The following is a 17,068-nucleotide window of genomic DNA, read 5'->3' on the forward strand; positions in this document are numbered from 1 at the left end:
TCAAAATTCAAATACCCAATAATACATTTGACTCTGCCAAGAAAAAGGTTTTCTTTCTAGTCAACATTTCTTTATTGGGATAGTCAGCCTCATATAAGTAAGTTTCTCTTTTTGTCTTAACTGTCATGAATACTATAGGCAAAATCTTGTTCTCATTTATGTTCATAATCCCAGATGACCATGTTTTGTCAGTTCTGTTTTTATTCTGTTTTTATTTAATTTATGGTTTTATGTTTCCTAGATGCCTGAAATCATTTTTGGAAATAGGATACATAACAGAATCTTTAGTAAATCTAATCTTTGAATTATGTATATGTAATGTATTATATCATGTAATCTTTGAATTACATGAAAATATTAAACAGTATAAGAATTGTATAGTTTAAATAGTAGTTAGGTAAAGATCTTAAGATTGTTTTACTGCCCCAACTTCTCCGTTTGCTTGAAATCGTAATAACTTGTATATTCTGTATTGATATATTTGTGTTTCAACATTGGACATCAGGTGTAGAGACTTGGATTAGTCATAATCCTTGTTCTTCACACTAGCATTATTAATCCATGTGTGGCCTTATTTTACTTTTTAATAATATAATGAATATCCATGAACTCTTTGAGTCATTCCCTAGCAGTCAGGGTTAATAGTTTATCTTTCCTCTTTAGTGGATGCAACTGAAGACTCAAAGAAGAATGAGCCCATATTTAAAGTTGCCCCATCAAAATGGGAAGCTGTAGATGAATCTGAATTAGAGGCACAGGGTGAGTAAAAGTGCAATAAATTTTAAGCTTTAGAAAACCGAGTACTTGAAATTAATCATTGGTGTGTGCATGTCTTCGTTTTATATTTTATAACGTTTCAACCTTAAGACCCAGAGTTAACTATATTTTATTTCTGGTGGCTAAGTTTTCATTATGGTTGTTGTTAACAATTTTCTTAGATCTTTCAGTTTGGATGCTGTGAGAGTAATCAAAGAAATCACTAAAACCTTTCAGGTTAAGGCATTTCAGTAGAAGATGTAGATGGGAAGCTATACTTACTTGCAAATCTACCTAGAGGTCAGTTTCAGAGAAACCAGGCTTTGATCCTCCCATGATACTTGACTTTTTAGACACAGTTTAGACCTGCTTTCATACCTATTTGGGCATGTGTCCTTCAAGTGCTTATAATCTATAATTGTTAATCAGTTCTAATGAAATAATCTTTCCATTCAGCACACAAATAAAAATGATAAAATTTTTGTCACTTTGTAAATTTGAATAACATTGTAGCATAGCATAGCTAAAGAAATTTAGCACATAGAAATGATATTCAAACAATAGATAATCGGCAGATAATTTCTGTAATATAAACTTTCAGTTCTAGAGCTCGGCTTCTACTATACTGCTGCAAAATGCTAATTTATTTTATGGAATTACATCCTTTTTTTCCTTCCCTTCAGCTGTAACAACTTCTAAATGGGAGTTATTTGACCAGCATGAAGAATCAGAAGAAGAAGAAAATCAAAAGTAAGAATCTAAGTTCGAACATACTCAGTTTGTTATTACGTACATGCTCTCTTTTTCATTAAGAGGTATGCTTGAAATAATAGTGAAGAGGAAAACTTCACTCTTAAAAAAATGTGTTGGGAGGATCATTTTTAATTCTTCCTTGTTTTTCCAGTGAATAAAAAGCTTTTGGTTTCTAGTCTGATACACTGTGTTTCACGTTGCTTCTGAGTTAATTTTTTGGTGCTTTGTTTATATGATCTCACTTGGTAGTTAATAAATGATCAACTGCATTTATTTCAAATCTTTGTTGTGAAATACTGTTTTGGCTTCACAGAAAGTGATTCTTAAAATGTGTACATTGCTAAGAAAAGCAGTGCATTATGGCTATTCTGTTATGTTATTTAAATGTAAACAGGGGTGCCTGCCTGGGTGGCTCATTTGGTTAAGAGTTCTACTCTTGGTTTTGGCTTAGGTCATGATCTCACTGTTCTGAGATCGAGCCCTCAGTCCTGTGTTGGCTCCGCACTGGATGCGGAGCCTGTTTGGGATTCTCTTCATCTCTCTCTCTCTCCTCCCCTGGTCACATGAGCCTTCATTTTCTCTCTCTCAACATAAACCAACATTAAAAAAAAAAAAAAAAAGTAAACATCTCAGTAGAACTAAGAATAAATAAAAGAAAGCTTTCCTTTAACATGTAGAGAAATTAGAATTTTGAATTTTGCTCTTTGGTAATCACCTCAAAGACTTTTTTTTTCCATTAACACTGAATGCGATTATAGGAATCTTGCTCCTAGCTTCTCCAGCCAAGTTTGTATTGCTAGATTTTAGGTAGAAGCCGACACCTTTTTAAATCATTGCAAAGGAAATTAATTTTTTTAAATAGAACTGATGTCCTCAAGAACACAAAGCAAAGATTTCTGCTTAAAAAAAAAAAAAAAAAAAATCATTGTTCTTTTATTGTTCTCAAATGGAAGAGTGAACGAAGGGAAGAAGTCCCTTTTGTGTCCCAGCACAATTTGGGCATTTGTATGGATTCAGTATATGGATATTAGTAGCATTTATATTGTTAAGGAAATGTGTTTGATCAGCATATGTGGGAACACAATTTGATATACTGAGGAAAACTTGGCATCATTGATATCTTTCCAGAAACATTGGTGTGATCAGAACAAGTCAGCAGTGATTATGACAGAATTTACAAAAGATAGATGTGGTTTGCTGGTGGAAATACCTCTCCAAGACTGCTTAAGAGTACAGGAATTGGGACAGTCCAGTTTGCTTTAAAATACTGCTTTAACCTTTTTAATGTCTATAATACTACATTATTAATGTTTCTGACAACTGTAGCATCACTGGCTTGAAATAAGTGTGTTTATTCAATAGATAATTATTTAATGTAGGGGAAAGGAAGGGTATAAAAGGCCATTGCAGAACTCAAGTATTTCTTCAGTTTGTTTTGTTTCTTTAGATACTAACTTTTTTTGCATAAATTTGATATTAGTGTTAATGTTTAGATTGTAACTGCATTTTAGTGTTGAAAGTAGAATAGTCAGTGAGAATACGATTAGTAGAATACAGAGGCATGGATCACTGGAAATGTAATTTTTATTTTCCTTAAGAACTCCCAGTAAATCACGGTAACCTAAAAATAACTATGGAAGTACAAAGCAAGGCAAAGATAATTTTCACATACAACTTTCTGGTCCTTGAAATTTTCTTCTGCCTCACTACTGCTCTCTGGTGGCTGAATCCAAAAATGCTTTTTTGAAACGTAATTATTTTTTATGGCAGAAAGGTGATTAAAAAAATATATAGCACTACTGCTTTGTAGAAAACTTCTGAGTAGTAATTTAATTTCATTTGTAATGAAATCTGTATGGTTTTACAGACTTGAATTTCCATTTCTTTAAAGAATAAGTTCTGATTTCCTAGAACTGATAATTAAGAGCTAAAGCCAAAACCAGTTAGAACAGACTGCTCAGGCGCTGCAAAATTAAAATAGAAATTGTAAAATATGTATTTTAAATTAGCAAGTATAACTCATTTGAAAAGTAAATAATGTGGTTAATGTTTGGTATCTAGATCCTTTCTATATAGAAAACATGTAAACAAGACCAATTTTACATATAGTTGTCTGCCTGTGTTTTCGCATTATATTGCTTCTGGAAGGATAGGAGGATTTTTCTTTTTTGTATCCTTATCCATGGTAGTCCCTTAGTTTTTTATTTTCTTCTTATCTGACATAGAACCAGTATAATATTCAGAATCAGCTATGACATTGCGTACTAAGGTGTGATACTATTTAAAATTTACACATTCCTAGGATTATGTATTAATCAGATAATGTCTTTACATGCTACCTTGTTTCATAGTTAACTGTCTATGGCACAAGCTCATGTATTTTCCAGTGTATAGGCTCTTATGAAAAAAGGGTAGCCATTTGGCTTTTTAGTATTAAGTGTCTGAAATCACTCTGAACTGGAAAGTATGGGGAATCATTAATCATTCATTTCACTTAATACTGCAAGGAAAGTTTATTGTAGAATGTTGTAGATAACATTAACATAGAATTTTTTTAAGTGATTATGTTGATGCTCCAACTTCTTACGTGGAGGAAACAGAGTTTTATAAAATTGTCTATTTGATAAAATATTTTATAAAAATGTTTTTAGTGATGAATTGTCTGGTTATGTTTTGTTAACATTATTTACAGACTAATGCAGTGAAAAGCAAAAAAGCCAGACTGTAAAATGTAAAGTTTTTTTTCCTGCCTTGACATATGATATATTCTGCTTATTTCCACAGTCAAGAAGAAGAAAGTGAAGATGAAGAAGATACTCAGAGTTCCAAATCAGAAGAACATCATTTGTACTCTAATCCAATCAAAGAAGAAATGACGGAGTCCAAGTTTTCTAAGTACTCTGAAATGAGTGAGGAAAAACGAGCTAAACTTCGTGAAATTGAGGTTAGTATTTCGGTGAAGTTGAAACTGTATTTCACTGGCCACCTTTCACTTTTCCACTGACCTAGGCTCCCTCTTAGCATCATTCCTTTGTGCATTTTCTTAGTGCCTAGAAACCTTCATACCAGCTGACTTCCTACAGACTTCTTAGTTCAAGCATTTCTTCTCTCCTGCTATCTTTTTCTTACACTTATGCATTTGCTTACTTCTCCCTGTTTATATCTCTCATTATTTTACATGTACTGTGATATGTGTTTTGTTTTGTTTTTGCTTTTTTTTTTTTTTTAAGCTTCCTTGTTTGTTTAATGTCTCTAGTCCCTATTAGGCTATGATTTATTTACATGAGGGGAAAGAACCATGTCTGTTGTCTATTCATCATCGTAAATCCAGTGCCTGGCACATGGGAGATCTTCTGAAGAATTGATTTTAGGAATAAATTACACTGGCATTATGAAATCCATTACATTTGAGTGTACATAGTATGTAACAAGGCAAAGTGAGATATTTTCTGGCACCTTTAATACTTTGTCCATTAATTTAACTGTGTTTTGGATGTTTGCTATGTGTCAGCACTATTCTGCTTATTAATTGATAATCCCCACTGTAGTAGTTAACCTTATTTCCAGTTCTCTAATCACTGTTGGGCTGGTACAAGTTTTTGCTCAACTCTTTCTCAGACATCACCAAGCCAGAATGTTAACAGGGAAAGTACTTCATTTTAACCTTACACAGAAGCAGTATATTGTCTGTTATAAGTGAAGAGGAGAGATTTTCAAAGTTAATATGTTGTATATATTTATTTATATACATTCTCTATAAATTAAAAAAAAATTTTTAAATTTCTTTTGGGTTGGGGGAGGTCAAGCAGAGGAGAGACAGAGAGAGGAAGGGAAAGAATCCCAAGCAGGCATTGCATTCTCAGTGCGGAGCCCAGTGTAGGGCTTGAACTCACGAACTGTGAGGTCTTGACCTGAGCAGAAATCAAGAGTTGGATGCTTAACCAATTGAGTCACCTAGGTGCCTTCTACAAAATATTTAGGGGAATATATCAGTGACTACACTCTACCTGTGGAATTTTTCCAAGCTGCACATGCCCTTTCTTAACTCTCAGAACTCCTCCCAAGCTTACTGAATTCTGCCTTCCTGAAGTTAAATAAAAAGGTATTTTCTTGATAATGAAGTTGCCCTGTTTAAGTGCCAAAACAGACTATTGAATCGTTTTTAAATGTTCTATTTACCCTGATAGAAAAAGGGCAAAAATTGGGGAATTTATGAGAAATGTTCATGAAGTCAAAAATGGTGAAAATAACATTTTGAATAGAAGTAAGTTTTTGTAGCTTGTTCCCATTTTGTTGGAAAGCCTCCTTTGTAGTGAGGGGAAAACCTAAAACAAATGAGGTCTTGTTTTCCAAATATAAATATTTATAGTAGCATTTAGTTCCTTTAAAGGACCTATCATGCTCAATAAAATAGGTTAAGATGTTTGCATATACAGGAATTCTGTCAGGCAAGAGTGTTTTCTTCCTCTCTGTGAATGACACAGGTTGGGCATGTTTGGCACTGCATCCCGGTGTGTTCATGTGGTTTCCACTTGCACCTCCAACAGCCTCTGAGGCCTCATGCATTTCATCTTCCTTGTTCTCCCTTCGTTTAATAAGGTTACATATAGGTATCTTTATATAATACATTTATATTTTTATATAAGTATACATACAAATCTATATTATTACCATATAACAATACATATTAACATAATTAAAATGTAGAATGTATATATATATATAAACAATGCTGTATTGTTTTTGTAAAAATGGTTTTCTGCTCGTGAATAAATGACAAGAAATGGAATTGGAAGTGTTTCTGATCTTTTTTTATTAGTATATACTCTTACTATCTTAAGTGTATTCTACTATGATTTAACCCTTTTTTGATGTCCTGATATTCAGTGATTATGTTGTACTATAAATAGAGCAAAACTTTCAAACTCTGTAGCTCTGTGTTTGGTTCTACATGAACTGTAAAGAATGCTTTAAAAAAATGTTTATCTTCTTATGTTTTGCTGGCTGTCCTACCTTGTTGGAAGTATGTGTGCCTATAGCACCCTTGCCTCTCACATTTGGGGAGCCAGATAGCAAATTTATTATCGTTGTGTTGAGATAATAAGTAGGTTCTTAAGAGCATGAACTATATATAGTTCATAGATTTTGAGTCCTCTCATGTGCTGTGCAGAGAGCATGTGGGCCCACGCCTGATTCCTTGAATCCTGCATGGTTAGGCTTCAGATAAGGGAGCTTTATGTTCATGTTATATTTTGACTGAGTCCCAATCAGTTACTGCTTGCTGTGTTTATATTTTTCCTTTTTACACACTTATTTCAAAGGAAAAAAAAATTTTTAGAGGACCAAAGCACTGCTTGAAAGCTATAGTGATGAAAAGATTTATTTTTAAAATGTCTTATTTCACAGCTCAAAGTTATGAAGTTTCAGGATGAATTGGAATCTGGAAAAAGACCTAAAAAACCAGGCCAGAGCTTTCAGGAGCAAGTAGAACACTACAGAGATAAACTTCTTCAACGAGTAAGGAATAAGTGTACTCAGTAATATGTATTTTCCAAAGTAATTTGTTTGATTACCTAGAATTTTGGTACGTTGGTATACTAAAGGAAAAGTATATCTCAGATTCTGTCCTTTGATGTGCAAATGCTGAATACTGGTAGGAACATTAGAAATTGATGTTTTATAATCATTTCAACTTAGAAAAGGACCTGAGAGAGATAGTGCACCATTTTATTCTGGATATGCTGTCTGTGGACTAGAAAATCTGCTAAGAGCATGCTTTGAAAGGTGGAAGACATTATATGAAGTGCCAACATTTGTGACAGTAAAACACCAACAACCCTCAGAAGTGGCACAAAGATGAAGATCGAGTTGGAGTTGGGAAAGTTCATTTAGGACTCCTTTTTGATTGTTTCCAAAGAAGGACACCAAGTGGTAGCATTCCTCATCGGTGAATTCAGAGTACATAAAAATTTGTGGCAGTATACAGAGAATTTAGAATAAGAAAGTCCATTTGTTAATTGTTGAAAGAACCCAGGAATTTTATTGGGACTGCTATTAAATTTTACTATATCTTGACTATCATTGTAGAAAAGACTACATATAGAGAAAGAGATAAGAAAAAGCTAGACTAGAAGGCTACAGTTTAGACTCATTAAAGCTATTAATGGAGAACCAGTGACAGGAGCAGCACTATGGTAAAGTAGCTTTGGCACCACATAGACCTGTGCACTTCTGGGGCCGCTTTTTGCTGTGTGCTACCAGCCAAGTCCCTGAGGCCTGCTTTTCTCTGGAAGTTAGGTTGATTAGTCCTAATTTTGTAGGATTGTGAGATAATAACTAGTTACTTTTTAATTGGATTAAATTGTTCAGAATATTTTAAGTATTTTCACTAGTTTGATTTCCTATAAAATTATCAATCAGGAAAATATATCCTGCAGATTACCAGAGGAAGACAGTGTTGTCAGCATCATTATTTTTTAAATTAATTTTTTAAATCTTTATTTTTGAGAGAGAGACAGAGTGCAAGTGGGGGAGGAACAGAGAGACAGGGAGACACAGAATCCAAAGCAGGCTCTGGGTCTGAGCTGTCAGCACAGAGCCCAACTTGGGGCTTGAACCCACAAACCATGAATTCATGACCTGAACTGAAGTTGGATGCTTAACCAGCTGAGCCACCCAGGCATCCCTTCAGCGTTACTTTTTAAATCTGTACTCTATGTTGTATTTCGAAAAAAGAAAAATAAGATTTTTAAAAAGACATTATCTGTACCCTGAGAGTCTCTTTGGAGGCAGGGATTTGATCTTCACTGAAGACGATACTTTGAGATACTCACTGGTCCTGATGGTAGTAATACATGTATTATCATTTTAATCTCTCTGCATTCCATGATTGTAACTGGAGAGAAGGATGTGTTTCTTGAAGTTATATACTGATGGTCAGCAGACTCATCACGTCATCATAAATAAGCTTATTGGAACATAGCCATGATACTGTTATCTATGGTGGCTTTTGGACTGTCATGACAGAGTTGAATACTTGGGACAGAGACTCTTTGTGGCCCATAGAGCAGAAACTATTCACTGTTTTGGCTCTTTACAGAAAATGTTTGCAACATCTGGTATAGGCTTTGTATCAGCTACCAGGTAGCTTTCTTGTTGCATAGAAATTGTAGAGAAATTAAATTCCTGTTAATGAAGAGCTAAGTTGGCTTTGTGGGTTCATTGTTTGTAGCCACTCCCTTATTTTATCAACAGAAACCATAACTTCAAGTGAGAAGTGGAAGTAGTAGCAGTGGGGATAAGCACATAGACCATCCTTCTGGTTTATATAAAGTCATGTAGTCCATTTGTACTTTTATAAGTTATTTAAAATTTGCAGTATAAATGGTACTTGTTACTAATTAAGATTTTCTGATGAACAATTATTATGAATAGCTATATTTCCTTTTAAGCGCATTGCTTGGAAAGAGCTCTCTTGATTAAATCAACTTGCTATAGGATTGCTGCTGACTATTGTAGCCTAAGATGGAAAGGGCAGTCTGTTGTTCCCTTTTTCCAATTTTTTCCAATTTTTTTTTTTTAAGTGGAGGGACAGAGGGAGTAGTTAAGAGCACTGGTTTTAGAGTTTAGATTCAGATCCTGACTTCCCCATCCTATGTGACTATAAGCATGATACTTACCCTTTCTGAGTTTCATATTTCATCTGTAGAATGAGGGTGATAGTAATATTTCTATTTTCTGTTTTGAAGTATTACATGAAATGGTATATGGCAAGTTGTTTAGTAATTGGTCTATGGTAAGGACTCAGAAACCATTTAGCTGCTGTCACTGGTATTACTATTTTCACTCAGTGTAAGCAGAAATGGCTACTTTTCCTGGAAGAGTGGGTATTTTTTAAAAAATAGAATTGTACCTTCAGTAGTGATTTCAAAAGTAGTTAAAATATTATTGCATAAATGAGATTAACCCAGATTGGTATTTTTTAATGATTATTCTTTCTTTAAAAAAATAAAACAGGAGAAAGAGAAAGAATTAGAAAGAGAACGAGAGAGAGATAAAAAGGATAAAGAAAAATTGGAATCTCGATCCAAAGACAAGAAGGAGAAAGATGAATGTACTCCAACAAGGAAAGAAAGGTATAACGTTTCTCACTCAGTACCTATAGTGGTTTCAAGTTTTTGAATGATGTTTCATTATAATGTTTTCATCACCAATGCCAACAAACTAGAAAAGTATTTTTTCATCATAAACATGTTTGGCTCCTGGCTGCAGGAGGCAGAATTAGCTGAGAAATGGGGCAGTTAGTTGGCACTTGGCTTAGTTAACTAGGATATCATCCCTTTACATGGGTCGTATGGTACCTTAACCTTAGTTAAGTGCAAGAATTCAGTTACCGTATTAGGTATCAAACCTAAGGCTTAAATAACTACACAGCTTCCTATATCTTGCTTGTTGCCTCTGGTATAAGCATTTCTTCTGAGTTGAGGCCGCTGCCTTTGAAAATTTGAATCTCCCAATCCTGTCTAAAAGCAGTTTGTGTACATGGACCATGGGGACTTGCTCCTCACTTTAAGTCTTCATTCTAATCAAAATCAGTTCTTTTAGTTTTTATTTTACTTTTCAGAGTTCCTTAATCTCATTTAATAGAGAAAATTACTTTAGTTTACAGAACTGAGATTTTTCTAATAAAAAGCAAGTGAATACAAATAAAAAAATTCATAGTTACTCTACAGATAGTTACAAATAACATAGGTATACTAATTGGTTCAATGCTAAAGTTACCATTTGTTTGTCTTGTATTTATTATTTTGATATACTTTTTGATTCATAGAAAAGTTGCAAGGATAGTATAAAGAGTTCCCAGATACCCTTCATGTGCATCCTCCAAACACTGAAATATTTCTACTTTTGCTTTATTTTGTTTTCCTCTTCCTTTCCCCTCCTCCCAAGCATTTAAGAGTAACTTGCCAACGTGATGCCCCATTTTCTTACATAACCACAATAAAAGTTTTAAGATTGGAGAACTAACATTAAAATGACACTATTATTTGGGGCATTTGATGGCTCAGTTGGTTAAGTTTCTGATTTCTTGGTTTTGGCTCAAGTCATGATCTCATGGTTTTAGGGTTCAAGCCCGCTCAAAATAAGTAAACTTTAAAAATGAGAATAAATGAATAAATAAAAAATTTTAAAAACTTTTATCCAATCAGAGACCTTAATGAAATTTTATCCATTGTCCCAATGTCTTATAGCAAAAGAAAATCCAATTTAGTTGAGTTCAGTTCCTGTTTTGATCAACCTAAATTTTAATTTTTTATTTCTTTTAATTTTATTTAAATCCACACTAGTTAACATCTAGTGTATTGATGGTTTCAGGAGCAGAATTTAGTGATTCATCACTTGTATCTAACCACCCAGTGCTCCTCCCAGCAAATGCCCTCCTTAAAGCGCATCACCCATTTAGCCCATCCCCCTACCCACCTCCCCTCCAGCAGCCCTTGGTTTGTTCTCTGTATTTAAGAGTCTCTTCTGATTTGTCTCCCTCTCTGTTTTTATCTTATTTTTCCTACCCTTCCTCAATGTTTATCTGTTTTGTTTCTTAAATTCCACATATGAGTGAAATTATATGGCATTTATCTTTCTCTGACTGATTTCACTTAGCATAATACACCCTAGTTCCATCCATGTTGATGAGCCTATCTTTAAGATGTTCTTTATAAAGCGCTTTGAATGTTGTTGGAAAGTAACATTAAGTGAAAATAAAGTTAGTGTAAACTGATAGGAATAAATAGTTAATTCAGTAGAAGGAAAATGAATACTTGATCCTTTGTTCACTTATGCAATGTTTTGGGGGCTTTGTTCCATAGGAAGAGGCGACACAGCACATCCCCTAGCCCATCTCGAAGTAGCAGTGGTAGACGAGTGAAATCCCCTTCACCCAAATCGGAGCGATCAGAGCGTTCAGAAAGATCTCATAAAGAGAGCTCACGGTCCAGGTCATCTCACAAAGATTCTCCTAGAGATGTTAGCAAAAAGGCCAAAAGGTAAATGCAAGTTGTTTTTGGTAATATTTCAAGTGCCAGTTTCCTTGTCATTTTACCAGCTTTTGAAAATAATTTGGCTGGCAGCCATTTTTTTTAAAGGGTGTTAGAAAACCAGAGAAGTATACTTTCATTTTAGATTATTCCTTCCCACTTCCCCACCCCAGTCTAATCATGATTTAGAGCCTAAGAGGGCTTCCAACAAGTAAAGACCAGCCAGGAATTTTAAACATTACACCCAGTGTTTTCTGTGGACCAGGGATAGCTGCTTTACTTTTCTTTGTGTTCTTCAGTTTCTATAGAACATTCTTTGATTTTGTCAAGGCTCAGAGAAAAATACATTATCCCCTCCCTCCTGCCCCTGCATCTTACTAGCAAGTTCTTGGGTAGAGACTTGTGGAATTAAATACCATTCTTCAGTGTAATTTAGTGTGTTACTTACTTTTTTCCTTGCAGTTCTAGATAAATGGTTAAGAAATGTTTTATTCATCTGGTATTACATAGTGGAATTTTCCTGAGAACTAAAACTTCTTTATATTCTAAAATTTTATTATTGTAGCCATTTTTAGTTAATTCTTTATAAAATAGATAAGTTTCTCCTTTTCTAAGTGGTACTTGCATATATATAAAGTATATTTATTTGTTTTGGTAATCTTCATGAACTGCACGTACAGAATTATGGTGTGTTACATGATTTCCTTGAATGATATGCAATAGTTGATACTTTTCTTTCAAGAAGATAGGCTGCAGAGCTTCTGTGCTTTAAAAATTGTGTGAATGATTTTTAGATGCCATTTTGAACTTTATCTTGTAGATTTAGAGGTTCAGACTTTGGGGGGTATATCAGTAACCTGGGGAGCTTGTTAAAAATGCAAACTCTCAGTCCTTATCTCTTGGGATTTTGATTAAATAGAGCAGTGGTGGGGCTCAGGATTTTGTCTTCGTAACCAAGTATACCAGTGATAATAATGGGTGCTGTGCACAGGAGGTGCAAACTTGTGTCTCTGTGTGTTTCTGTAAAGTAGGCAAAGTGTAAATTTGGGAAGTTTACAACCTGTTTTATTTCTGACTTTGAGCTCTGTTAAAGATCATTTTAGGTAACTGAAGGGATGGTCCATTTTGATCACATGAGTACTTTGATAAATTGTTTTTATTTGTTTCCGCAGATCACCATCTGGTTCCAGGACACCTAAAAGGTCTAGGCGATCACGGTCTAGATCCCCTAAAAAGTCAGGGAAGAAATCCAGATCCCAGTCCCGATCTCCACACAGGTCTCATAAAAAGTCAAAGAAAAACAAACACTGACATAAATCTTTAAGATGCTGTCACTTATTGGAAATGCAATTTTGTTTTGTGCCTGAATGGTCTGTTTTTTTTTTAAAAAAAAAAACACAAAAAATCAAATGAAAGAGCATTCCTGGATTTTTTGTTTATTTGTTTGTGAATGCATGTGTAAACTCATGAGTAACTGCATCTGTAGACCTGTCATTGTTTTATATTGTATAAATTACTTTCATTGTGGCTGTTTCTCAAGATGAAATTTTTATTGTGCTAATGAATTTCATCAGAAATGTGTATAATGGATCTGCTGGCAGTAGTAGTATTTTGTTTTAGGATGTTGTGACTTAGCAAAAATAATACAGATGTCTTCCCCCCTTTTGTAGCTTTGACAATTTGAATTAGATTTCAAATAAAATCTGAACAGAAAACTATAATGTTGTTTTTTTGCCCTGTTGGTGATATCAAGTCCCTTAAAGTCCTACTAAGTGAGTTTAGCACTTCTGTTGTGTTTCTTAAACTTAATGCACTTTATAAGCTCCATTGTTCAAGTAGCTAAAGTTTTATATTTACTAAGATGACTGAAAATTAAGGGACCTGAGACTCCTATTTAGTGGGCTTGCCAACCAACTTCGATAAGGTTATCATGGATAATACTTGTACTCAGAGATCAAAAGACTACGTAGTGGTGGCATGGTCTTTTTTGTTAATGGAATGCCTGGCTAAAATATTTTTTTCTTTTATCAAAGAAGCAATACGATTTCAGTATACTCAGCCTATGTCCTGAGCAACTACTTGTTTTTAGGGGAAAATTAAATCTCCATCTTTTGATTCATCTTCTATCATGAAAGAAGTTTATTTATAAAAGAAATTTTCTAACAAGAGTTGGCCATAGAAGTTTTTTTGTATGATAAATGCCCTTTTATATAGCCCTCTGTAGATTACCTTTCAAATGCTCGTATTCATATATTTCTACAAAGTTCTGTTTAAAGCACCTTAGTTTTTGTTTTGTTTTTTTAAGAATTGAATTTTAGGTTTAGCTTTAGGTAAAACTTAAAATAGTTTTCAGGAAACTTAACATCCAATAGTTTGTAAATTCAAGGTGCAAAAAGTTGATTTAAATAATTTGCAGAGTTAAAAATCTATATACAATGGGAATAATTGCTACAGTATGAGGAAGAAATAAGGAAACTTGTGTAAATGTTGATCATAATATTGCTATAAGTATAATATAATAAAGGGTTATGTAGACTTGAACTGACACTACTATTTGTGAATTTTTCAGTTTTTCATTTAGACACTATATGTAGTGGTTTGATATTTTCCCCCTTCATAGAGTAGAAAACTGTTCTAATAATGGATTGTTTTGCATTAGATTTTAAAACTGTAGTTTCAAGTTGTCTTACTGTTGCCTAGTTATAAAATAAAATAAGCTATACCAATGATTTGAGGAGTAGGTATATTAGCTGAGCAGCGAGGTGTGCTAGTTCCAAACTGGGCAAACTTACAACAGCTTTAGAAATGAGCCAATTAGGTTGTTTTACTTAATGGTTCTTATCAACATGCAATATTGCTTGAAAGCTATTCCCTTAGAGTTCACTTCACTCTTCTGTTTGTCCATAATGTTAGGGAATGTTAATTCCTAAATGTTGCTCAGAATAATTAAACATGAACATTTGGTGCTGGTTTTTAAAAACCTACAAATATAGCCATTTTTAAAGTAACACGTTTTTTTCTCCTCTGTTCATTGCCTGGGAGAAGGGAGTTTTATATTTTGCTTTTCTCTGCAAATATAACAATAATGATTTGGGCATTCCATTATTAGTTGGTATCTAGTACAGGCTTATAAATAATTAGTCAGATCATGGTTTTCTCAGCTAAGTCCCAAGGAATACTTATTTCTTTCTCTTAAAAAAAAAAAAAAAAAAAAAACCCTGGAGAAGTAGGAGTGAGTAGAAATTGTTAGGTCAGTTTTGGGTGCTTATTTGTAATAGTTTTCCTACTGCAATGGAATTTGGCAGTTCCCTTCATTTGGATCCAGATACAATGAATATCCTTCTGGGTGTGTTGGGGGAGGGGATTGCTTAGGCTTGATACAATATGTATTCTGTAAAGTTTGCTAAATGTGCGTATTAGATTGTATTGGACTTTTTTTTTCCTGTAATTGCAAATGGTATTGTTACGTAGGTTATTTCCAATTTTACTTAATGAGAAAATATCTAGAGTAAGCCTGTTTTGTTCTTCATGGATTCTATGAAAGTTTAATAGGATCAGAAATTGGTAAATTGTAAGGGGGGGAGATAGTTTACCATTTTTTTAATAGCATATTATTCATCTGTTTCCTATGTAAAGAACACTTCATTAGATAGCAGAATTTCTGCAGGTTGACTAAAATGTTCATGGAACGGCTTTCTAGTTACAGGAGATACACTGTTTCTGGTCTGTAATAGATGGTTATTATGCTCTATCATAGCTACAAGTAAGAGGAAATCTTGTTACCTCCTCTTTTTATAAAGAAGATCCTACATTTCTTACAAAGGCTTAAACTCTTTACCTTCAATCCTAACATTTACACACAGGGATTTCTTGCCACTTTAATACCATTTAATCTCCTTCTCCTACACTGAGAGAAAACAAACAAATAAATGGTGGTCTATTTCTTACCAAAGAAAGACCTGTGATTGAAAAGGATCATGTTTGTGAATCTTTGACGTTGTATTTCCTTATTACCATTAGCAAGCATATGGGCATTTCTAAACTGTAAGATGTTGTGAAGTTAGAGACTAAAGAACTAAAACAACAAAAAGCCCTGACCCAAAAGAATGCTCTTATGATGCTCAGAACATTTTTGGCTTTTCTGCTAAAGTTTGCAGAAATTACTATAAGCTGACCTAATTTTTCTTTATTGCAGACCTTTCCTGTGAGCTCACCCTGAGAGTTTTATCCCAATTAAAGAATCTCAGAAGAAATACTTGCTTATGACTTCTGTATTTTATCCCCACATTTTAACAGTCTTGAAAATATTTTTAAGAAGTTCCAATCATGATTTAACTGTATGAGACATGTTCTCTACACATTTGCCTTGGTGATCATACAGATTGTGAAAAGCTTTATGGCCATGATAATAGTCTATCATTATGATTATTTAAAAAATGAGAGCAAATAAATCGCTGTATTGCCAAAGTGACTTAGGCTATTCTGATGACCACAACAGTGTGATTTCTTCAACAGAGAAGGTTGTTTCAAAAATAAATAGTAATACTTTTCTAAGACTGTACATTTACGAAATAAAAGCTTTTTTTCTTTGTTGTTTTCCTCTTCCACTTTAATGGAAAAACTCATTACAGGAAATTCAGTGCAGATAGTAATGAAGACACTAGTATAAGTTTAAAAACACATGACTGTAAAAACTCACAAAGTGCTTCATATTTCACATGTAGGTTTTAGGCAAATTTTAGAGGGTATTTCATTTGTTGTCATTTTGGCTTTTTTTCTTTATTTTTGTTGTCAACTTCCCAGGACTCAGAAAGTACACAAATACAAATCCCAGGGGAAGTGTTGTGATGCTAGACTAAAAGGTGGGAATGCGCTGCTGTTCGGAGTGAGCCATGTTCCATTGTTGAGACTTAAACGCCTCAGTGTTTATTCAGTACCACCTCATGGAGCTTCAGTGTGAATGGGTTATGTGTATAACTGATTATTTATATAGTTTTGTAGATCTATAGATAAAATGCCCTCATTCATTTTCACATGTAATTGTGCTTGGAATATTTGTTTTACCCTTTTACTTCAACAGGCTCTTGTACGTTACATCTCTGCCGATTTGAAATATCAGGAAAGACAGTTTTTCAGGAATGAGAATAATATAGTTGAAATCAGCTCAGCTGAAATATTTTATAGCAAGACCATTTCTTTTGGGTGAACGGATACCATAATTTAGTTACTCTTGATGTAAGGATTAAGTTTATTGTGGAGCTGCTTTCCGGACTGTCACTTTATAGTTTTTCTACATAAAGATTATATAGTTGCAAAGGTTGTGGAATTTCCTTTTATTGTTGTTTTTAGACTTTAATTACTTTAATAAAAATACATTGTTTTCATAGCAGACTTTAGCCTGTTCATGTAATTTTAACCGTGTAGTTTTTCTAATGCAAGCTCAGTAAACCATACCTGGTTTTCAACAACTTTCTCACAAGTGAAATAAGTGATGTGTCCCATTTATCAGTTGTAGCTAAAATGTT

General features: G+C 33.8%; 1 protein-coding gene across 3 annotated transcripts in view; it reads left to right on the forward strand.

Annotated features, from left to right (window-relative positions):
* The window catches only part of LOC120221749 (U2 snRNP associated SURP domain containing), a 52,968-nt gene extending 39,306 nt beyond the window's left edge, over positions 1 to 13,662 (forward strand). For all 3 annotated transcript variants that reach the window (XM_039219309.1, XM_039219310.1, XM_039219311.1), the window contains 7 exons: positions 664 to 759; positions 1,440 to 1,506; positions 4,294 to 4,453; positions 6,916 to 7,026; positions 9,526 to 9,644; positions 11,376 to 11,552; positions 12,716 to 13,662. In XM_039219309.1, the coding sequence (XP_039075240.1) occupies positions 664 to 759; positions 1,440 to 1,506; positions 4,294 to 4,453; positions 6,916 to 7,026; positions 9,526 to 9,644; positions 11,376 to 11,552; positions 12,716 to 12,854 (869 nt within the window). In that variant the 3' untranslated portion in view covers positions 12,855 to 13,662. The remainder of the gene's footprint in view (positions 1 to 663; positions 760 to 1,439; positions 1,507 to 4,293; positions 4,454 to 6,915; positions 7,027 to 9,525; positions 9,645 to 11,375; positions 11,553 to 12,715) is intronic.
* Positions 13,663 to 17,068: the final 3,406 nt, after the last annotated feature.

Source organism: Hyaena hyaena, unplaced genomic scaffold (genome assembly GCF_003009895.1).
Source record: "Hyaena hyaena isolate Hyena2069 unplaced genomic scaffold, ASM300989v1 scaffold_806, whole genome shotgun sequence".
Taxonomy (NCBI): domain Eukaryota; kingdom Metazoa; phylum Chordata; class Mammalia; order Carnivora; family Hyaenidae; genus Hyaena; species Hyaena hyaena.